Source organism: Seriola dumerili, unplaced genomic scaffold (assembly GCF_002260705.1).
Source record: "Seriola dumerili isolate Sdu_G_001 unplaced genomic scaffold, Sdu_1.0 BDQW01000138.1, whole genome shotgun sequence".
In the NCBI taxonomy this organism is placed as follows: Eukaryota; Metazoa; Chordata; class Actinopteri; order Carangiformes; family Carangidae; genus Seriola; species Seriola dumerili.
The window spans coordinates 14,761,493-14,786,352 of NW_019174393.1; the positions used below are offsets into that span (position 1 = coordinate 14,761,493).

Genomic DNA, 24,860 nt, shown 5'->3' on the forward strand with positions numbered 1-24,860 from the left:
ACCTCTGACCTTTTACCACCAAAATCCAATCAGTTCATCCTGGAGTCAGATCCAGGAGACAGATGATGGACAGCTGACAGACAGACAATCTGAAAACATAATGCCTCGGGCTGTCGCCAGCGCAGGCACATAAAAAAAAATCTATTTCAGACACTGCAGCAGAGGATCATCATATCGTCTGCATTTCTCCACCCACAGTGTACTGTGTCCTTCTGTCCTCTCCCTGCTCGTTAGCTTCAGCTTCTGACCCATGTCCCTTTTTGCAGCTTTTTCTGTCTGCATGTTTTTTCTCTGGTTTTTCCCACCCTGTTCACCTCGACAAATTTAGTACTTTAGCTTTTTTGCTTTGACTTATGCTCCAGTTTGGCCTCTTTTTGGAGCTCAGTTAGCTTTGAAACTCCCTTATCAAAGTACTAAAAACCATGCCTCTTTTACAGCAGCACCGCTAATTGGCATTCACTGCTGCCTTTGTAGCAATAGTCTCACTTTGTAGCGTACTTTTCCCTCAAAGAACCACTGCCTCGACAGTATTTCACACTGTTAGTTTCAAAAAGGTTGTGGTTGAGGTTGTGTGAGCTGATGTTCACTTAGCACAGACTGTGTGCTCCATACTGTCCGTCCACTGATCAGGACGCTGCTGCCCCATCATTCAGCTTGCTCTCATTGCGGCCGGTTGCGGTGAGTCATAAGCAGTCAGCTGCCTATCGTACACAGTGTGCATCAGAACCTGAAATCATCCTCAGATAAAGAGCAGTCTGACTGACCTCCTGTCTTGTCTGTGTGTCCCTCAGTCACCTGTCCGGCTCCAGACTCAGGGACATCCTCTACATCTGCAGCCCTTTCATCAAACGAGCTTGCATCATCTTCTGCTATGTGAGTACTTTTGTTTGGTTTTTTTTTCTACACTGAAAAATATCAATATCATGAAAAATATCTGCACATTTTGGTCAATTGTTTGTCTACCGACTGTGACATTACTGAATAAGTGAAACAGATTTTTTAGATTGATAAACATGGTTTTCCTTCCATCCAGGGAGCAGTTGGTTTTATTTAATTTAAGTATGATATAAATTACAATTGTAGATCTTTATCTGTCACTATATTGTCACTTAAATAATGAATAATAAAGGTAAGATAAAAGACTTTTACTCATTGGTACATTCATGTGTTGTCCTGTTCACCTAATTACATACAAGACTTTATGCTGAAATGCCCCCCCACCCCCCCGCCTCCTCATTCCTCCCTCCTCCAGGTGGTGATCATCATGTCGGTCAGGCTGTGGCTGATGGGAGGATCCATGCCTCTCTTTTCTGAACAGGACAACCCCGCCTCCTTCTCGCCTCACCTGCTTACCAGGTCGGTGTCTCATACACACACACACACACACACACACACACACACACACACTAGAGGCACAGAATTATTGGACTTTCTCTGTAAAAAGGAAAATAACTTCTGTCGCAATAAACACTATAAAATGGAAACATTTTATGGCATTTTCCTATCAGCGCATACCTACAGTGATTATTCTGCCTTCAGGACTTGGCGTTAAGATGGAAGCAGAATGCAAAATTATATAAATTATTATGAAATCTAATCGCACAGATTCATATTTCTGTGTTGATATCGTTTCTGTGAATATTACCAAAGTAATAGGAATCATAATTGTTCATTTGTGGTGGAATTTTCACTTTACAAATTACAAACAAGGTTGATGGAAACTAATAAAAATAGCCATCATTATTACTATAATCAGCAATTAACACAAAAGCTGAAACAATGATTTGATTAGTGGATTTTTTCAAAGGCTGGTATTTTGTACCTGTTGCAGTAACATTGCAAATTATACAGATTCAACTTTTCCTACAGGAAGAAACAGGTTTAATTTCTTGTTATATGACATTAAGAAAATGTGATTACAGGTTTTTCTATCATGGTTTATTTTAGTTTTTGTTGTTCCAATATTACAAACTTGTACCTGAGAGGTAATGTTGTGCCTCTGACTCTGCAAACCAACCATAAGATGAGCGTTCACCGTGTTGGCAGAGGAAGGAGTTAATGCTGAGCTGCACTGGAGCTAGTAATGAGTCAGTGGGGGTTAGAAATGAGTTAGTATGAGGGATTGTGGGTGCCAGCAACAGTAGCGTGGTCTGGCGGTCCTCCCAGCGGTGTCGGTGTTTGTCGTTGTCAGTGAGTCAGTATATAATCTGTCATTAGCATGGCACAAGTGAAAAATAGCTCTCCTCTCCCTCGGCCACCTGGGAAATTTACAGCGGATTCACATATCCTGTCTGTCCTTCCTTCTCACCTTCATTTTCTCATCTCATTATTTCTGCTCCCTGATGTTGAGCTGAGCCTCCACTGTTCTTAACCACCTGTCTGTGTGTGTGTCTGTCTGTCTGTCTGTCTGTCTGTCTGTCTCACTGTCTGTCTGTCTGTCTCTCACTGTCTGTCTCTGTCTCACTGTCTGTCTGTCTGTCTGTCTCACTGTCTGTCTCAATGTCTGTCTGTCTCAATGTCTCTTTCTCCGTCTGTCTGTCTCTGTCTCACTGTCTGTCTGTCTGTCTGTCTGTCTTACTGTCTGTCTCACTGTCTGTCTCAATGTCTCTTTCTCCGTCTGTCTGTCTCTGTCTCACTGTCTCTTTTTCTGTCTGTCTCACTGTCTGTCTGTCTCACTGTCTCTTTCTCTGTCTGTCTCACTGTCTGTCTGTCTGTCTGTCTCAATGTCTGTCTTTTTGTCTGTCCTGGCTCCATCCATCCTGCTCCGTCCTGGGAAAGTTAAACCTTGAATATTGTTGCACTGAGTCACTGTGAGAGGGAGCCCTGACCTCAGTGTGTGTGTGTGTGTGTGTGTGTGTGTGTGTGTGTGTGTGTGTGTGTGTGTGTGTGTGTGTTACAGTGTATTTATGCATTCCACTTTCATATGGGAGGTAGAGGTGATAATTCATCATGTTAGTGTCTCTCTGCCACTCCATTTATAACTCATCACAGCAGCATCCTGACTGCCATTACTCTGCTCTGTTTATACGCGCGTGTGTGTGTGTGTGTGTGTGTGTGTGTGTGAAGAGAAAGAGAAAGAGATAAATCAATTTATAGAACCCCTCAAGTCTCACTCTCTTCCTTTATGTCAGTTTCTGTGTGTCTTTTCTGTCGTTAGTGTGAGTGTGTGTGTGTGTGTGTGTGTGTGTGTGTGTGTGTGTGTGTGTGTGTGTGTGTGTGTGTGAAGACAGGTTCGGCATGATGGATTACAGTAACTGTACTTGATGTGGTTGCTGTGTCACATTTCATCCTCATCATCCACTGCAGTTTGAACTGCAGCCATCAGATGCATCAAACACACACACCACACACACACACACCACACACACACTGTCTATAGAGCCACGTGTGTGATGGCATGTGTGTGACAAATAGTATTTGTCTCTGAATTTGTTTACCATGCTGGAGGTGACGAGATGAAACACATTTATGAAATCGACAAATTGCAACACAACATCATTTAGATATTATTTCCTTGAAGATGTTTTTGCATTTAATTGAAGGCACATAGTCGAGCAACAGTCCGGAGGAAGAAGTGGATAACGTGCAACAAAGCCTCCTGGTTTGGTTCATCATCTCAACCCAACAGCAGGAAATAGAAGTCTCATGTCCAGTTTATAACTCTTTATCCCCTGTACAGGATAATTAGACAGTGTTATCCAGCTCTGCTCCGATTGGTCCAGCCTGAGAGTTCGGTCGACTCTTTATCATGCAGATCACGACCACCTGAGTGATCAATGTGTTTGTGTCTATAGTACACAACAAAACCGAGTACACCCCCGGTCAATATCACTAAAATGTTAAGTAATCGAGAAATTGTGTTCCACTCCAATACACTCCCAGTGTTATCAGCCATCGCCAGCGACGATTGAAGCCAGTGAATTTAAAAAACAGAAATGTTTGATTAAACCATAATGAAAGATCCATATTAAACTGCATGAGATTCCATTCTTTGATTTTTAAAAAAATATTTTGTATGTTCAGCTTTATTTTTGATGACAAATTCGATCCTCCTGGTGATGGATGATACCAATCTGACACAGAGCTGTGGAGAGATGTTCAGCTTCATCACAGCTGATCTTTGCTGGTGGATTTGTCGCACTGCATTTTGCTTTAAAGTGCTCCAAAGGTTCCCTGTTGGACTCAGACATTTTGCAGTAACATATTTATATGAATGTCACCTCTCCTCCACCTTTTCCACTCATGCAGCCCCATATCCGCACCCTCCTGCCTCCATGTCTCGGTGTCAGCACTATACCGTCACTGTGGTCGGCCTGGTCAGGTCCACACCAAACATGCTGGACCACATCTGATTCGAACAAACTTATTATGGTTTCATCTGACCAAAGAAAGTGCTGCCAACATACAGCAGATGTCTTTTCATGTTCTCTGGCGAAGTTTAATCTCGCTTGTGCCAAGTCAGAAGCTCTTACCCGTCTGTTTTTCTACCCAAGGTTGTGTAAATAGTCAACTGTGTGTGGCGTCACCACTGCTCCTTCTGTTAGTAGTAGTATGGCTCTTCTTGTACCTCCTCACCACTGCTGCAGCTGTGCTCCAGCTTCTGTTCAGTAGCCCTACTGATGCTCTTGTTCCCTCTCCACCTTTGTGAAGTCTCACACTCTGGTTTCTTATTCTTATTAGACAGAACTGAGGAAGCTGCAGTGTTCACGGCTTCTTTTAAAACCTTGTTCGTGCAGTTAGCCTAAACTGGAAATCACAGGTGTGATCCTTTTTTTTCTTTTTTTTTCTTTTTTTTTTGCAGTAATCACAGTTAAACTTTAGTTGTATTAAGGTTGGACTTCAGGGCCTGTATTTTCAATGTGGTCTATCTAACCTGTTACCTTACACTTTCATAATATCAGGACAAAAATATAAAATAAAATATTTGGGCTGGACTGTAGACATTGAATTTTGGCCTGAGGCAACACTTGACAACAATATGATTGTTGTAAGATGGTGTAATTTTGAATCATTTAACATTGCAGTTATATTGCACAGGGATGTGCTCAAATATAAAGTCTAACATTTTATTAGTAAGACTGAACCAGTTTTTTCAGTGGAAAAAACACTGTGAATGATTCGCGTGACTGTCTTTCTTCAACCTGTTCAGTTATTTGACGTGTTTGCAATGTGCGGCTCCTTGTTGTGTAGAAGTGTGTGTGTGTGTGTGTGAGAAGGTATAGAACAGCTGTGAGGGCTCCGGTCACACCTGACACCCAGATCCCTTTCCCATCAGTCCAGTCCCAGGAGAGCAGAACGCCCACACACCACCTGACAAATGACTCATTTTCTCTTCCTGCTCCCTGATCCCTCACCACTATTTTCCTTCTACCCTCCTGTTTCTTCTCCTGTGTGTGAGTCTCTGTAGATGTGTGTGTGTGTGTGTGTGAGAGAGAGAGAGAGAGAGAGAGAGAGAGAGAGAGCGCTTATGACAACCTCTGAAAGTCCTCTGCAGGTCTTTGCGTGCCTGTGTTTATTTCAGACTTTGTGTGCCGTGTGTCTTTCATAGCCAATCTGAACACAAGTCAGGAGAACAAAGGGAGGAGGAAGAGGGAGGACCAGCGTTGGTTTCTTTAAGTCTTAATAACACGTTTTCATTGCCGTGTTCAGAGGGGATTTGGCCCGTGTTCCCCACCTCCTGCCCCGTCAGCAGGTGGCTTCGCTGCCACGTTGAGCTCGTCCTGGAGGAAATCGATGCCTAACCTGCGTCACAGCACGACCGCTCAGAATTCAGTGCTACGCGGCCTCTGTCAGAATCAATGAGGGCTTAAGCCTTTTGTGTGGTAACCTTGTTTTGGTGGAGTCAGAGTGGGGAATCAACTCAGAGAGGTGCTCAGATTTGCAGAAAGTCAGTTGCGGGAAAGGAATGATAATTTAACAAACCACCTTTTCAGAGCCTTTAACCACCGCTTTGGTCAGGTGATAACAGGTGGTCATAACTTAGGGAAGATGGTAACCTGTGTCTGTTCAACGATGGTTTTTGGCATCAGAAGTGAATCTCCTCCTCCCTGTCGATGACCTTTGACCCTTATCTTTATTCTTTGATGTCAAACTTATTGACATGGGGTCCATGGACCGACATTCACAGTTGCTCCCTGGAGAGGCCCATACCAGCTACTTTGCCTGGGCTACGTCTGTTGTCTGTGGTTTAGGCAACAACAGCTCTTTGGTTAATGATAGGGGAAAGATGGTGGTTTTGGTTAAATGTAAGTAAATATGTTGCGTGTGAAGTCACTGTGAACTTTTTCTGTATTAAACCAGACCAGGATCTTTCCCAAACCTGAAATTAAGTGCTGTGAGAGTCTGAACAGAACCACCAGACAGTTTAATACTGCTGGAGTCACTACAAGTGGATGTTGTTCTGCAACATCAGGTATTCTGGTGAAAAACAAATTCAATCCATCATTGAACATTTTACTGATATCAACATTTGCACCTTACCTGATTCATTGATAAACAAGCTTTCTTCATATTAATAGAAAACGCCACCTGATTAGCAAACATTTTCTTCAAAAGATATTTGCTGTTGCAAATTAGTTGTATGTCAAGATAATTTCCAGATGACAGAGTTGCCATTGGATAAGCTTTTATGGGGTCTCACTTTCATGATGACTTTAATTCTTTTCCATTGTTATAGTGGTTCCCAAATAGGCCTATATGCTGGTGTTAAACTAAATATAAACTCTTTTGCAACCCTGTTTTCTCCATTTTTAAAGGTCCCGCATTTTACACTTCTCCTGTGTTTTATTTGAAGTGTTTATCCATAAGAAGATATATTGGTGGTTTTAAGAACTAAAAACCATCTCAATGTAGTTTTACACCTCCTCTCTCAGGCTTCTCTCTGGAGCTCTAGTAATAACGGCTCCGTGAGCCAATCAGAAGAGAGGAGGATCTGAGCATTTCCTCTGATTGGCTGACTGTTTTCTGAGTGATTGAGTGAAAATATAGCAGATTTCAGGTAAACACTCAGAGAAACAAAATCCTGCAAGGTTGGATGGTGGGTCCAGGTGGACGGGGCTTAGGGCATGGCTGAGAGCAGTGACTGCTTTGCTGTGACATCACAAAGTCCTGACGGCTCATTTTAAGGCTTAGTTTCTGAATACAGGCTGTGTGCATTTCTCTGTGGACTGAGCGCTTTGATACTTTCATAGTGTTAATATAGAACCTAGACCTGCTTTATAAGCAAACAACACATTGAAATCTACCTTAATACAATATGGGACCTTTAAACAAAAGTCACACTTCACAGTAAGCTGATTAAAAAGAATAAAGTGGAGTGACAGCAGCTCTCTCCATGGAAAAAGCTTCAAATACAAGGATGTTGCTCTGGATGGGACTTGATTTACAGGAGGACCAGTGAGTTTGCTGAAAAACAGTCGGCAATTGTGGCTGTAATTATAACTGGGGTGGGGGGAAAAAAAAAAAAAAAAACACATATATATACTCCACACAGGATTAAATTCATTGACCAGCACAAGTAATGTATAAATTACCGCACACCCCCGAGAGACATAAATCCAGTGTGTGCGTGTGTGTGTGTGTGTGTGTTTGTGTGTGTGTATGTTGCCCACATCATCCATGCTCTGTGGCTCTTTCTGCCCTTTCCTCATTCCTCGTTTTTCCGCCTCCTCTGACCCCTCTTGTCCTTGTTAGGACCCGACCAAGTGTGTCTCCATCTGACGCTGTCCTGGCTGTTTTTAATAGAAGCAGATACCTGCCACGGTGCGGTGCAGATCAATATTCCAGACAGCCACGCAGGTCTCAAACCCACTAAGAGAAATGTAGAGAAAGGGAAAAAAAAAAAAAAAAAAAGACTACCCCAGCAAAGCAAACACAGCAAAAGCCAAAGCAGCATCAGCACGACAGGCTTTTAGCATTCAGCACACTCTGTGACTGGGCTCTAAATGTCGGGTTAGAGAATTACTCCGGATCAGTATTCAGCTTTGGACAACCGCATATTTCCTTTGTCCTCACTGCCAAACATTTTAAGTCTCGAGATGAACAGGATGATTTTATATATATAATTAATATATCATCATTGTGTGACTCAAAATCTTCTTTCTTTTCTCTCTTCTGCTCTTGCCTCCTCCTTCTCCTCCATTTTTTTCTACCATCTATCCTTTTCCCTCTTCCTCCTGCCCCCAGGGTTTTGACCTACTCGTACCTGCTGTCATTTAATGCCTGGCTGCTGCTGGCCCCCATCGTGCTGTGCTATGACTGGCAGGTGGGCAGCATTCCCCTGGTGGAGGCGCTGGGTGACGTACGCAACGTGGCCACTGTGCTGCTGGCTGTCGTGATGGTTGCCCTCTGCCTGCACTGCATCTTCTCACTGCAGGTAAGAGCAAGAAAGTGACAAGCAGCTTAAAAAAGTATCCAAGACCACGTTTCCCATGAACTCCGTTGCCTCCTGATGCTTGTCAGCTCTCATATGCTTCATTTTGAAGAACGGGAAGAATTGTTAGAGCTACTAACATCCCGCAGGTTCAAATAAAAACACTATGCTTGCATCAAGAAAAGGTACAGTGGCAGTTTTCAGCATTCAGCATTCAGCATTTTTTGTTAAATAATTATGAGCCGGCTTGGAAAGGTCTGCAAACCTCTTATTTTATTGGAAATGGGGTAGATCTGTTCACAGTGATTATCCAATTCCCTCCCTTTGGTCCAGAGTAAGATACCCAACAGCTATTTGATATAGATATTCATGGTCCTTAAAAGTTGATGTCCAAGGATTCCTAACTCTCTAACCTTTTATCAGAGGACACCATCAAGTTAAAATGTCATCGTAAGCAATGCTTTGGTGCTACCTAACTCACCAAGTGATAATCATGGTCCCATGAGGATGAATACAACCTCCTTACCTTTCATCTGGCAACACCATCAGGCCAAAATTTCCAGTTACACTTCAATATCAAATGCTAACAGGAAGAATGTCATGAAATTTGCTCGGCACATTCATCCTCCCCAGATGTTGAACCTCGGTAACTGTAATGACCACGCAGCCTTCGCTCTCTTTCCTCTCCAGACAGATATTACCTAACCTATTACTTAAACCGAACAAGTGAAGACTGTGAATAGCATAATTGTTTTTACCAACACTTTAATATTGGTGGGGGTGGGTGCGGTTGTAACCTTGGTTACAGTCTCACTGTAGATCCGTGTTGCGGAGACAAAGCTGGGTCTATGACACGGTTGAGATAGTCTCATGGCGCAGTAAATCATCAGCTGTGTGTGGCGTCAGGCTTCGGCTTCTTCCGTTACAGGCAGGAAAAGACTATTTTCCTCAGGTAATCTATTCTGAAATTATAATGTATATAATGTAACATAATCAATAACCAAAACCTATTAGTTAAACAGTTGAAACGTTTATGATTTTTATGATAATTTATAGATGTGATGAGCGTGGGTGGACAGATGTGGCAGCTGGAGTTGCTCAGTTGATGCGGTTCTGTTTCTGGACAAACCAAAGACTCTCAGAACATCCCTCAGCTCTTTGAGGTTGTAGCGCCTCTTTCCTTTGAAGTTTTTTTTTTTTTTTTTTTGCGTGTATGATATGGATGACTCAAACACATCTAGAGGAATCTTGATATCATATTAAACATCTACGAAACTTTTTCACTCAGTATTCCTCTCGGTTTGGATGTTTGGATGCCTTTTGAAAGCGTAACCACAATGCTGAATGATAACAGTGTGACAGCCTTTAAATCTTCAGAGCAACAACAGCTCATTCTTTCTCTGCTAATCATAATGAGTCTTTTTGAGTTTTCCACTAAAGAGCACTATGGGCAGTTAAGGAGCTATTAATCAGCACGCTCTCAGATCCCAGTGGGACTCTTAATTAGGGCTTCATTAAAGGCTTGTGTGCTGAAAGGGTCAGTCCAGTCAGGCCTCTATACACACACATAGCATCAATTAGGAGACGTGCTTCAGCTAAAGAACTGCTCCCATTTTCAACTATAATTAGTCTGCCTCTGCCACTCAGACTAATTTCAGGTTACAGCCTTGTTTATCCAGAGTCATATAAAATATTAAGCATTTATGTGAAATTTTGTCATAATTGCTGTGTGAAGTCTTGAGTAATGGCTAAAAAGTGATTTGTGAGGTCACACTGAACGTTGGTACAAATTTTTAAAGAAATTCCCTCAAGGCATTATGGAGATATTGTATTCACAAGGCCAGAACCACGTTTTGTGAGGTCGCCACTATCTTGACCTTTGACCTTTGACCACCAAAATCTAAACACTTCATCCTTGAGTCCTAGTTAATCAAGGCGTAACTGAGATATCGTGGGACAGACAGACGGACAACCCGAAAACCATATGCCGCCAGATCTGACTGTCACCGGCGCGGAGGCATAATAAAAATAAAATAATTTTTCAGCTGGCATTGTGTTGCTGTCACCATGACAACAAAAATCAGCTCAGTTTCTCGTTAGAATGAGAAATTACAAGATCCTTTGAATAACATTACAAGATATTTGACGTGTTATTACTCAACCTGTCCAGATCACTTTATCTCTTCTATCACAAAGATTCTCATTAGTTTCTAATTGAGGTGAAGACATATTTAACCAGTAACCCCTCTGTAGATGTGACTGTGAGTATGTAATGCTGTGTCCCAAGCATCAAATAAAACTGAAATTGTATTCAAACTACTCACAGTAGTTTTCTCTATCTGATCTCTCAGGAACTTTATTGTTTCCTACATAACTATAGCTAGATAGAAAAGTATATGTTCATCTATATGTACAGTGTGTATTTTCCAAAGGTGATGTTGTCTGTGGGGAAGAGGTTTTCACTCTCAATCAGCACCAGCTTGTTGTAATACCTCCCGCTCTCTCCTACCACTTTACAGTCTTATTTCCTTTTCCCACAGAGCCTCTCTGCTTATCTGCTCCTCACATTTCAGACGATATTTGGTTCAAGGAGTCTTTACTGAACTGTGCCGCAGTTTTGGGGAAGAAATCGTTCCTCAAACAGAATGTTTCTTGGCAGAAAATATCATTTAGTTACACTAAATGCTGCCAGGTGTTGCTGCTGCTTTCTTCGCAGACTGTTTATTCTGGAGATCTGTATTCATATCTGGTAACGTTTTCTCTGCAATGAAAAAGTCATGACTCATATTACTGATTCGTGCTCTCTGACAAGTCAAAATATTCGAAAATCATTTTCTCTTCATCCATCAGAGCTTCGGCAGTGTTGAGGAAAGAGCTTGGTGCTTCTGTATGTACAAGTAGAATCACTTTATTTGTCCAGAACATTTTGTGCACGAAAGTTGTTCTTTAAATTGAATTTATCTGAGGGGCAGTAGGAAGCCTTTCTCCGCTGCCTGAAGAGCGAAGCAGGGACACACAACATGATTTAAAGCCTGAATGTAAGCCTCACACAGAGCAACTGAACACACTGTTTTTGGCTCACAAAATGTATTCACAATCCATAATTGTAGCTAAGGTAAAGCTAATCATCTCCTGCCTCTGGCTTCATACACACACATGAGATTGTCATTAATGTTCTTATTTCCTGTAACTATTAGCAAAATGTCACCAAAATGTCAAGATGTTAGTTTAAATCATTTCTCATTAGCCAGGATGAAAAAGCAATTTTATTTATATTATATTATAATTTTTTTTTTTTTTTTTTTTTTTACTTTGGATTTTTAATTAATTTAGAAAGACTGAATGTCAATTTGCAAAATGCAGTTTGAGGCAACAGGTTGACTTAGGTGATTAATATGATGCGGAGCCCAGATAGCACAAACTGGACAAAATCTATTTGTTTTATCTTCAACTACTAAAATTGGAACATGCATAATAAAACAGCGTTGACTTTTCAAAATGCCACGATAGTTCCATTTCCGAATCAGCAGTACAGTACCACAGTGGTTTTTATAGCAGCTGCGCGACAGGTCATCAGGTCAGGCAGTGTAATTAGTAACGACAGCTGGACCTGTGGAGCTTGACTCAGAGTCTGACCTTTTGATCACAGTGCTCACTCAAGGCCAATCGCTCTCATTTGTAAAGGGGGAGATGCATTCGATTCATCATTTCACCAGTCAGTTCACCTAGCACCTACCTCAGGTTCAGTACTGTCAAACCAGACCAGAGATGACGGAGATGAAGTGATTTTCCACATTTGTTTATCCCATTTCTGAACCCTTTTGTGTTTGAATTCATTAAGTGTGTGGGCGTGACAGGCTCAGAGCGCTACTCATAGAAGGATCCTGAGTGTAGACGGGGGAGCGGGAGAAGAATTGTGCGGAGCCTGTAGCAGTGCTGGGAGCGCTGCCACCAAGATGATGTGCGTGGATTTGTCTCTATGGAAAGATATTGTGTCTTTTATGACAGTATGGGCCCTGCAGGATGGGAGAAGATTGTGTAATGGTTTGTGTTCAAATGTTAACTGTACCTGTGAGGGCTGTCAGCACTGCACATACTGTTATTGTTGCATGTGTTGGAGACAGAGAAAGAAAGGTATGTGAATGGTGTATGCAGAGGTTTTAAGGTCACACTTCATGAATTAAAAGTCAGTCTTACACACACACACACACACACACACACACACACACACACACACTGGCACCAACAGTCACGTACACATGCACAAATGTCACAGTAAATACAAATTTGTCACAGCTGTCGGTATGAATATGCTATACCCAACCCTTGCGACCTTTTCCCGCTGCAGTTTAGTGCTGTATAAAGTGGCGGTGACCCCATTGCGACCTCTCGAAGTAATTGGCGCCCCAGCACGCCTGTCCCTGCCCTCTCCCTCGACGCAGCGTTAACGACCTAATGGCGAGCCCAAAGACCCTAAACTTCCTTCCTGTGTTAAAGGCAGGTTGGAGTTTCAATTTAAATTAAGCTCCATTTTCTCACACACAGCAGTCCGTAGGGTTTTGTTGATGAGAGAGGTCGGAGGAGAATGGTCTGGTTGGAGTTGACGGAAAAGCTACAGTAACTCTAATAACCACTCTTTACAACTGTGGTGAGCAGGAGAGCTTCTCAGAATGAACAACACATCCAATCTTGAGGTAGATGGGCTACAACAGCAGAAGACCACGTCAGGTTCCACTTCCTGTCAGCAAAGTCAACGAAGAACAGGAATGGAAGCAGATGGTCGGGTCAGAATTTGGCATCAACAGCATGAATCCACGGACCCAACCCGCCTTGTGTCAACAGTCCAGGCTGGTGTTTTGGTGTAATGGTGTAACTTTGGGCTTTAATACCAATCAATCATCATTTGAATGTCACAGTCTGCCTGAGTATTGTTGCTGACCATGTTCATCCCTTCATGGCCGCAGTTCACCATCTTCTAATGGCAACTTCCATCATGATTATGCTCCATGTCACAAAGAAAAAGTCTTCTCAAACTGATTTCGTGAACATGACAGTGAGTCCGGTGAACTTCAGGGACACACCCCCACCCTAACCCTTCCCTATACCTAATTCTGACCTGAACCCTCTGAACCCTCGAAACAGCCCTTTAAAGTTGTGAGGTCCAGCCAAAATGTCCTCACTCCGTCGGGTCTAAAACTCAAACTGGACCTCACAAAGACAGAAGCACAGGCACACACACACACACACACATTCACACTCAGATGTATATTTGGAAATTAGCAAGGGAAAAGTGCACTGGATGAATTTGGCAGTGAATTCTCCATAGTACTAGCAAGGATTATATGGCTACAGCAAGCTGTGTGTGTGTGTGTGTGTGTGTGTGTGTGTGTGTGTGTGTGTGTGTGTGTGTGTGTGTGTGTGTGTGTGTGTGGTGCCAGGCCATCTGTGGTTCTGGCTGGCCTTTCCAGTGTGGGAAGGCAGGTCTTCATTCAGTCTCTGTCTTCTTTTCGTGGATGGTGCAGCTGGGTCCACTTGCAGAGATAACTGGAGATAACTCAAAGTAAATTAGAGGGAGTCTTCAGGCAGCCATTCTATTGGCTGAGAGGGAGAGGGTCTTCCCCCTGGAATTAACATCTCTGGTTTGATTTCTGTTAAACTAGGTGGAATCTTCCTGAGGCATAATAATAATAATAATAACAGCCAACCATCGTGTCTCATCTTATTTCTAACCAGCTTTTGGACTTTGTGTGAGATTATTGTTTGGTTGGGTGACAAAACTCATTTAAACCAAGGTAGCTATCTCTTTAATATCTCTAGGCGTATTAGACCATTGTGGACAATGTTGAAAATGAATAAGCAGGGCTGCTTCTTGGCAAAGGATTTGTATTCGTGACATGCACGCCTCAGGATGTACACTGAAATTGAAATGTAAATTGACAAAAATGACAAGACATTGCAAAAGGCAACAAAAACAAGGCATGCAATATTAAGACAACGAAAATGAAATGCAAACCGTAAAATAGGCAGCACTTTCTGCAAAATAGATAAAAGATTGAAATAACACTATGTTAACTAAATTTACTGTGCTGAGCTGAAATATATGGTAAAAAGATATGTAAATTGAGAGTGTACTGGAGAGAGGAGGGGAGTTAGGGTGCTGTATGGGTTCTCTAACCTTGGTTCCTGGCAGGATCCGCATTCACAGCTCTATTGGCATGGGGTAAGAAACTGTTCCTGAGTCTTGGTGTACACTTGTTTTAAGTCTTCCAAACTCCAGACTCCATTGCAGAGGTGGTAAGATTCCCTCTGGACCATCTAGTGTACTGATCCAGCAAAACAAGGAATGCTGGGACAATGGTGCTTTTAACAGACCTTGTTCTTTAGAGTCTTTTAGAGTCTGTAGAGTTTTCTTCACTGGCTGAGGTGATAAAAGCGCTGCTTTGCCTTCTGTAAGTACAGATCAGCCAGCTTGGTTACAGGTCACCAGTCTAAGAGGTGACGATGGTAGATATAAACATCATTCTCACGTAGCCACAAACCACACGCTCCTCATGGGAAATGGCAACACCTGTGGGTCTGTGGATGGTACGTGAAAGCTTTTGCTCAGTTGATTTTCCAATAAGAAAATGTGATACCTGCGATACTTTTTGATACCTTTCCACTCCAGTATTTTAAGGCATTAATCTGATGGTGGAAGTAAAGCAGTTGTTGTCTGTGGTAGTTTGGATACTACCAAAAGTATGGTTTTAATTCCTAGAGGGTAGAACTGTCTTAATAATGGGGAACCTCCTTCAAATGATATTCTACAAAGCTGTGGCTTTCGGAGTCTTTTCAAATGAGATGGACAGAGAATTCACCATACTGTCATTGTGAGTTTCCATCCTTTACTCACTGAGACCAAAAGTAAGCAAGTCAGAAAGGTCTGCATTACCAGTGATGTCCAAGGATACACTGGTTGGCAAAAAGGTGGCATATTGCTGCCAGAGTTGGAGCAGTTTTGGGGTTGGACCTTTTAAGTTCAGAACAAGGACTTTGAAGACAGTACTTGTGTCTCTCCTTGGGAGCAGAGCATGGCCTCCCCACACTGTGAGCACTGCCAATTCTCCTGGATGCAGAAAACACTTGAAACCATCTTGTGCTGGGATCACAGCAGCTGCAACGCCCTTCAATATGTTAATGTTCTGACCCACGAGTATTCATTAGTTATTTATTCATTATCCTCATAGGGTCTAGACAAACGAGCATTCACATTTCACCTTATTAAGAGTTGCTAATTAACCTAAACCTGCATGCGTTTGGACTGCGGGAGGAAGCCTGGAGGAAACCCACGCAGGCATGAAAAGAACATGCAAACTCCACGCAGAGAGGCCCCCGGGTACAGTAAGTTTCTCCAGGGCCACATTTTGCCACGATGACACACACACACACACACACATTGCCTCACAAGGCAAAAACAATACCAGCCACATGCTGTCATGGCTGGTAAAGATTCTTATCAGATTTTGAAACAAGGTTTTGCAGTACTCACTTCAGGAGAAATGTCGAAAAGATATTCACACTACAAGCATAAAAAAACAATGCATGACACCTGATGTTTGTAATATTATACAGTAAGAAGGAGCTCTGCACCACCTTTACATTTTCTCTCCCTCTCTTCCCTCCCTGCTGTTTGTGTGTATGGTTTTTTTTTTTTTTTTTGAAGCCACATAAGAGGCTGAGACAGTTACTGGTACATTTTTCAGAGGCATTTTTGTTCCACAGCTGTCATGTGAACTCATAGACCTACTCGTTATCTCAGGAAGGATTGCATTTCAGAATAACTTCTTCTTCAGCTTGTTGATGGAAGTGACATGATTGTCCAAATTTTTAGCACTGTACACTGAAATGATTGAGGTGAACCCAGCGAGTCTGCCGGCAGGTGAGGTACAGCTATACCGGCCGAGGTGAGACTGTCACGACGGTTAAATGAAGCGCCGGTTACTGGATGACACACCGCGGTGCATGGAGGAGAGCTGAGGCGATGAAAAATAAGGAGGAAAATCAAAGAAATAAATCAAAGCAGAGCAGAGGATCAAACGGTTGGAAATAACAAAGGAACAGCAGAGATGAAGCCGTGAAGAGGACGAAAACAAAAAGAGAGAGGAGAGGGAAAAGCAAATAAAAGTAGAGTATGATGCCAGGCAGTTAGGAAGGTGGCCAGCAATTAGAAGTAACAACCCCCTCAACTCCGCTGGAAACCGCACTGATGGTTGTCTTCGTGTCATTAAGTGATGCATTAGCCACAAATGTTGCACAATAGAAAGCTGCTCAGATTAAAGGCAGCATCGGGTGGTAGAATGAAATTAATTTACAGGTGAATCAGTGTTTCCTCTATATGTATAAATAACTGATGGACAGAGGAGAAGATAATGAACAGATAAACTAGTGGACTAACAGAAAAACAGAAATGGACTGACACTAACAGAAACTAATAGATGAACAGATATCAGACCAGGGGAATGCTGGAGAAGATATGAAGAGGGGGGGGGGAGGTTTGCCTCATAATACAAGGGTTTAGTAAGAAATCAATAATATTGGCTTCTACCAAGCTCTGAATGTTGGACTGATGTCTTCCATTATTGTTTCATTGAATTCCTTTCAAGAAAACTGACACTATGAGAAAAATCCCTTTTTTTTCAGTCATCCCAGCTACTGAGTATTTATGAGGTAAATATGTGACACTGAAGCCTCAATCAGACTGGAGTTATTTCTCTATAGCGGAGGTGGGTGATTTCAACATTACCTGAGCTGGTCAGTGATTGTAATCTTGTACGGAGCGCATATGCTGTAATTTCCCACCCCTAGCCCAGTAAAAATGACAGTCATTGTTAGCTACTGTTTTTCTGGTCCTCCTGTCATTTAAACAGCCTCCATGATTTCCTTGAGGAAAAAGTGCTTCTATGTCCTTCTACATTTTTATTTTTCTAAACAGCTCAATATTATTATATACAACACTATCATTGGAGTTCAGTGTGAGTTAGGCAGGCGGGAGCAGCAAATGTGTTAATAATCGTGGTGCAAGGTGAGCAATGAGCCACTGGTGCTAGGTAGCATTGTGCTAGCTCAACTGCCCCTGCCAGTCAAGTGACCCTCATTTTGCATGTCACAGGGGTCCGTAGAGAGTCTATCCAAGCTACCTGACACCACGCAAGGTGTATCACATGAAAGTTACTGATGATGCCACGTGTACCATGTGTACAGTAAAGACCCCTGTTGCCCAATTATGGCAGTGTTGCCCAATTCTGATGGCAGTCATATCAGAGACAGTACCTGCGGCCATACCTGTTTTGTTCCTAAACGACATTTCCTCACTTCAGGCGCCTAAATGTCAGAAACGTTTAGTGCTTAACAGCTGCTAAGAAAATGACTGCGAAGCGTCGGAAGCCCCCGCACGCTCTCTCCATAAGACAGTGGGTTCTAACTTTTCTTGAGGTTATTTAAATGGAGTTATCAACGTCTCGTATGAACGTGGCTAAAGAGGCGAATGTGAATATGTGGCTCTCACCGGCTGAAGCAGTGAAAGGCCTGTTGTGATTTCTGTATTTCTCATGATCTCTTGTCTGCTACGTATTTGATCCACATCTGTTATTCCGTTTTTTTCTTTTCTTTTCTTTTTTTTTTTTTTTTTTGACTTCTTAGTTTTGTGGATGGGGTGCTTACTCTGATGTCACGTTTTGTTCACTGCCTGTACATCATTATGTTTATGTCCATTTTTGTGGAAAGTAAAAACATTTGATTAAAAAAAAAGAGCCTATTGAAGCAATGCTGCTAAATGTGGGGGGGGATTAGCTCGAGATAGCATCTTAGCAGATAGCAGGAAGAGGTGGAGAGTTAATCATTGGTTAAATATTTTTCTTAAGAATGTGGCCAACCCCCACAGCTATACACCGTCATTTCCCAGTAATGAATAATAAGAGAGATAAGAGAGCTTCTTCTCCATGCAACCAACCATAAAAGTCAACCACATTTTTAATCGACTCTAAGCACTGATGACTAGCTAACAAACATTTATAAATAACTTACTTTAAATGTGTGTTTTGTATATATTCCGTAATATATTGTTTTTAGAAATTAAGTAATAAAAAAATAACATAAAATGAACCACTCTACTCCACACTCTGTGTCATTTCTGTTGTGGCAGTCTGTAGCTTCTGTATATGGCTTAATAAACGCACAAAGGGGATTTTTAAACCAGTTTCAGTGTAGTTAAATCATCTGTCAATAATATCTGAACACAATTACCTCATCTATAATCATAATTAGTGCACTGCAGTTTGTTTGTGCAGATAACACCCAGGCTTTTAGCGGTCCGTTGTCTTATCATCAACTCTCAGTGTGTGCGTTACTCTCTGTAATATGACTGTAGCTTCATTACGATGCTATCAGTAGTTCTCTGTTTATGTTTGGAGATGTTCATAATGTTTATGGTAGTGTTGATGTCAGATCGTATCAGCAGCCGGCTGTGTGTTTATATTCCTCCCCTCTATAATATCCAGGCCATTACCAGCGGAGGATTGCCTCTCTAGCTCAAAGTGCTTCAGAGTGTTTGTTTGTCGTGTGTCTGTGATATCACCACAGGTCCCCTTCCAGTCAGCGATGGTCTCAATGGCCGTCAATGAGCCCGCTGACAGCAGAACAAGCCTCTGATTGGAGCGACGCTAATCAGCACTTCACACTTCTCTTGCTCTCATTACTGCTAATGAGCCAATCCACTCAACCCAGCGAGGGGCTGCCAACTCAGCCAATTAGAGGCCTGTTTGTTCAAATAAACACAGCCATGGTGGGATAACATGGACGGCGAGGAGGCAGAGGCTGTAGGCATTATGAAATATGAATGGCCTCAGATACGGGCTTTATAGGAAAAGGAATTAACTGTAATTTGATAATTTGATCTCCTTAATTGCTTCTCTGTTGCACAGATGATTTATAATATTTAAGACAGATTGGTCATGGCTGCTGAACGTGCATGTCGCAGTGTGTTCAAGCGCGTGTGTGTGTGTGTTGGCAGAGAGTGTATAGCACATATTACTGTTCATAATGAATGTGAGGTTTGAAGCAGTTACACTGTTGCCTCTTGACTTGTTTTAATAAGAAATGTAACACCCGGTTTGTTTGCTGTCAATATGCTCATACCTCTGTGTCTCTCTCTCTCTCTCTCTCTCTCTCTCTCTCTCTCTCTCTGCAGAAACAGGAGAGCAGGGAGGTGTTGGTGGGAATGTTGTTTCTGGTATTTCCCTTCATTCCTGCCAGTAACCTCTTCTTCAGGGTTGGATTTGTCGTGGCAGAGAGGGTTCTCTACATGCCGAGGTGAGCGAGTGTATGTGTGGCTGACCACCTACTCTACCCATCTAAATATATTTCCAGCTCTGCAGCTGTACAAAGAGTAAAAACATAACGATGAAAATTGGTTTCTTTGATACTGTGTTGGTATTTTGTCTTTGTTTTTGTTTTGTTTTTCAGATTTCCCCATTAACTCTAATTTTCCTAAACACACCAAAAGATTAAAGGGAAATAGTCAGACTCTGTGAGGTTAAGTGTCTTTGCTTGTAAAAAAGAAAAACATTATAACTTACATAAAAAATGCTTTAATGCATAATTAAGGTAGATGTTGTAGGTTTGGCCGCCTTTTCTCTCAGTAATAATGACTTTGGAGTCACCAAGTTAAATCCTTTACACAGTGTGTGAATGTCTTTTTCACCATCAAGGTCTCACTGTGAGAGACCCAAATTCTCACAGTGTGAAGGTGTAAAGTCTAAAGTCTCATTAAATAAGAACGTGACAAGAGGCGATGGGGCCAGCGCTTCACACTTCCCGCACGATGAGGGATTATTGTCATCTTTTTGGATGTGCTCATTCGAGTTTACCCTCCTTAAGTGAAGAGGGTTCGGGGTTCAGGATGGAGTGAAACAAACATGTTTTTCACGACGTATCGTCCGACCGCGTCTGAAGGCCATTGTGTTGATATTGGTTCCAAGTGTTCACAGTCAGAGTTGAGGTGAAAAGATTCAGTCATTTTGTGTTTTTTGGACAGATCTCCAAATCTCCATGAAGCTAAATGTAAATGCATCCAGGGAGCATTCAAGGTGGATTGAAATCCAGTTGTTCAAACCTCCAACGGAGGCGGTTGAGGCTCAAAAAAAACACACATCTAATCTTTCCTCCTCCCACGGTGTGACTGTGTTGTTAATCAGTATGTGAAATATCCACTCACTGCCTGATTTTCTTGATACATCCATGGTCTGTCTTTTAAAGCATCAAGGAAGAACAGCTCCAGACATTTCTACATATATAATCAAATACGAGGAGCCCTGAGCTCCTGCTGCATTGATCTGATCACAGATCTGTGTGGGGGAGGGAGGCAGCGTGAGTTAGAGCCATGAAGAAGATGAAACTTTGGTCCCGCTTGTCATTCATAAATACAGTTCATTCATTTGTTTGTTTTTTTCGCGCCTTGGGTGCATTAGCACCTCCGTCTCAGCAGAGCAGAGACATAGCACATAAAACAAAGACGTTTTGAAAATTTCATCCAGATATGAGACAGAAGTGTAAACGAGACCTTGGACTTGTCATACGAGGAGAAGCCCAGGTGTTACTAACACATTAACAAGAGCTGTGTCCCAGTTCAGGGGCTGCATCGTTCGGAGGCTGCATTTGAAGACCGATTGTGTCACAGCTGCGTGACTGGTCGGTCCCATTTCGTAGGCTCCCTCAAACGCATCCTTCTTTTCCTGGGCAACGAAGGCTTCAGCAGGTAGATCCTTCGTGGCCCAACCTATCCCAAGATTCATTGCGCGCCGGTAATTGAAATGATATGGCAGCAAACAACGCAGACAGAGAGAGGTAGACGATTCCATTTTTAAATGTAAAACCAACAGGCATAAAAAGTTTTGGTGGAAAAAAAGGAACGTCTTAGCGTCAGTTGACACGTGCACAGCCTCGTGACGCAAAGCGGAAATCGCGGTCTGCTACGGCGACGAAGGGCCACACCTTCGTAGATACGGCCCCTGAATTGACACACAGCTAACGTCTCTATTAAAGAATCCAAGTAAACCATGACAGTGAGCCGGCGTAGACAACACACGTCCCTGAAAATGAAGCGTTTAAATGGAATTCGACCATCTTTCATTTTCTGATTTACACGTGTGCTTTTCCCGCTGTGACGTGTCGGCGCGGCGCACGCTCTTCAGGCAGGCTCTGCTCAAAGACATTCATGCTGCACAATCAAAAAGTAACTGTGTGAAAACTGAAAAAGAAGAAGGAGGGCCAAACCCATCGTAGTTCTTCACCTCCACACACGCCGGATTGTGCCAGCCTTATGTAGCAGTTGGAAAGGTGGAGAGGATGTTGTAACACTATTAAAATATAAAGGGACAAGTCATGAAAAGCATGTGTTTTGATCACGTTGTCACACTGTCTCAGCTGCACATGGTCAGTCAGTAATTTGGGATATTAATCATTTGAAAGACATAATGAAGTGAAAATAACCTTGTCTGAGTGCTGGCTCGCTGTCCTTCGCTCTCTGTGTGTGTGTGTGTGTGTGTGTGTGTGTGTGTGTGTGTGTGTGTGTGTGTGTGTGTGTGTGTGGTCATCTCTGAGTCCTTACTCAGTCAAAAGCCTCTCCACTCTCACTAGAGACGCTTTGTTGTTCTGCTCTCAGTCGCTCCCTGTCCTCCTTTTCTCTGTCAATCTGTCCGTCACTCCGTCTGTCCGACTCTCTCCATCTCTCTGTCTCTCCCTCATTATCTCACACCCTCCGTCCCTTGTTTTTTCTTCTGCTCCAGACTGAACTGTTGTCTCTCAGAGCTCAGTGTTTTTTCTTTGATTTTCCTTCTCTGTCTCTCAGATTTCGTACGCAGTGAATCCTAAAGGTTTTGTGATGCATGAAGTGATGTTCCCAATGAATTATGAGGTCCTTAGGGGCTGTGGTTGACCTTGATTAGGCTTAGAGGGCCCGTGGGGTCCACACACGCTTACACAAATACTCTCACAGTGAGCAGGAGGCTTTAGCTGGAAGCAGATGCCCTCAGGGGGTAGAGCTCAGAGAAATCCCCCGACTTGATCTCGCTCAGCGCTCACTTAACCTGCATGGCTAATTGCAGTGTAACTGTCAGCAGATGCTTCTGCTGCTTCCTGAGCTCAGTTCAAACACGCCTCAGCTCTGAGAGGACTCGGGCCCTCACACTTCTAACCTGGAAGCAGCCATTGGCTCCAGATGGTTACTGTAGGAGGCCTGATTAGCTGGGATGCATGTTAAGTATTGACAAATGCTTATTCACAGTTGCACAGTTCCATGTCACCATTTCACACAGGAAAAAATGATGCTTTGCATCATCCCACTGTCTCTGCAGTAAATGCATAACATACCCAAACAAGACTCTGCTGCTACATCATAGGCAGTTATCATTCAACCTAGTGTCAGCTGCTTTCAGCTCTTTATCTCTTTGTGTCTCCTACTCAGTGTGCTCACATCTACAGTCTAATAACACAGCTCAACAAAAAACAGAAGAGGGAAGCATTTTGGATTTTTTATCTTGAAAGTTTATCTCCAGGGAGCATGAATGAGGATTTCTTAGGAGTTTTTATAGTGTCTATGATCTTTATAGGGTTTCATTTTTATATTGCCATGTAGCGCAGTTGTCTGGATTTGCAGTGGTTTGGATGTATTTATGTATATTTTTGTATTGTTAAGATGACTTATGTAATTTTTTTTTTCTGTTGCAGTTTGTTGCCTTTTACATTTAAAGCATTTTTATAAGTTTTTATCCTTTTTTTTTTAATGTAAGACTTTTGTGGGGGTGCTACGCCACATCATTAGTCACAGTCTGGGACATGGTCCCTTTCTTACAACCCTTTAGCTGCACTTCTCCAGGCTTTGAACAAAACATGGTGGCACCTGTTGAACATTCCCCACCAGCCTGGGACAGTGATTGGCCTTAAGCCACATAACCAAAGGCCCCACCTCTGATGTAGCCCCATAGGCAGTTATCTATGTGTTCACACATGATTGGCTGTTGTTTTTGTTTTGTTTTCTTTTGTTTTTCCACACCTATCTTATTTAAATGTCACCTGTGATGTGTTTTATGATGTTTATGAATCAAAGTCTTCTGTTCACTACAGGTGTTGCTGGAGTTTTAACCTCTGTCAACACAGCTCAGTTTCATGTTTTTCTGTTTCTGCTGTCACACAACAGAGCAAGTATGAAATAGTGACTGAAACGCGGCCCATTAAGATGACATGTTAATTTCCGAGCCATTTCCAGGCTGCTGTTAAAAATCCTGATTTTATAACTATGACGTCATTTGACAAATTATCCAAACACATCAGTTAAAGACAAAGACTGAGCTGTGATTTCAGCTGTATTTGCTTGTAGAACGATCACTCAGAGAGAAAGGTAGAATCTCATTCATGTCAGCTGCCGTGCGGTCAGCTTAGAGAGGCGTGTCCCGACTTCTTTTAACCCTAAAAAGCCAAATGATAAATGCTACAATGTCAAATATACTATATTCAGTTTCATATCTTATGAATCATATTTTTCCAAGAACTCACTCCTGTGATTTAAACACACACACACACTCACACACACACACACATACACACTGGCATGTTATTATTTCAGCAAGAGGAAAGGATGTGCATGCCTTTTGTGTCTAGAAGACAAATTTGCATTTAACTGTGACATTTGTGCATGTGTACGTGAGTGTTTGTGCCAGTGTGTGTGTGTGTTAGTGTGTGGGTGCGTGTGTGTGTGTGTGTGTGTGTAGCAGCATAATATGCATCACTATGCATCAACAAGCAGATCGAGTTGTTTTTCATAAGAGAATTAGTGTAGGATAATCTCATTTTCTGCAGCGTTGATTCACACACTGTTTGTTTTCTGCATCACAACGGTTACACACACACACACACTCACACGCAACTGTGTGTTTAGATGTATTGTATTCACTGTCTTTGTCGTCTTGAGTGTAGACTACAGGTAGTTCAGCTGTGTAGAAGTGTTTCACTTCCCCTGCTGTGTTTGACACTCTCTCTCTATCTGTAGTTGTTCTGTACTCAGTCTATGGTTTTCTTTCTTCGACTCATCCTCCCGCCTCATCGCTGCTGCCGTGAAGGCCAGCAGTTGCTTGAACAAAGCATCTATTTTACTGTCAAAGCTTCTCTCAAGACTTCTTTTTATTTCCCAAGTTCGCCAATCTAACTCAGCAAGCTGAAACAGTGTGAAGAACAGTTTACCGTTTAACACAGTCAAGCTTAAAGGAATACTGCCACCCAAGAAGTCCACCCCATCTGGCCCCAGTGACTTCAGGCTGGTTGCGCTTACATCACACATCATGAAACTACTGGAGAGGCGGGTTGTGCTCTCGACCCTCTTCAAGTTTGATTACCAGGGGTAGACGATGCTTTCATCTACCTGCTGCAGCACGCTCACTCACGCCTGGCTATGACTGTGAGA

The 24,860-nt window shown here is 42.5% G+C and overlaps 1 protein-coding gene across 1 annotated transcript in view; it reads left to right on the plus strand.

Moving 5' to 3' along the window:
• Positions 1-24,860, plus strand: part of tmtc1 (transmembrane and tetratricopeptide repeat containing 1) — a 146,529-nt gene that overhangs the window by 82,248 nt on the left and 39,421 nt on the right. Inside the window, exons 5-8 of the mRNA XM_022749816.1 lie at positions 792-873; positions 1,253-1,356; positions 8,185-8,374; positions 19,596-19,717. Coding sequence (XP_022605537.1) covers positions 792-873; positions 1,253-1,356; positions 8,185-8,374; positions 19,596-19,717 — 498 coding nt within the window. The remainder of the gene's footprint in view (positions 1-791; positions 874-1,252; positions 1,357-8,184; positions 8,375-19,595; positions 19,718-24,860) is intronic.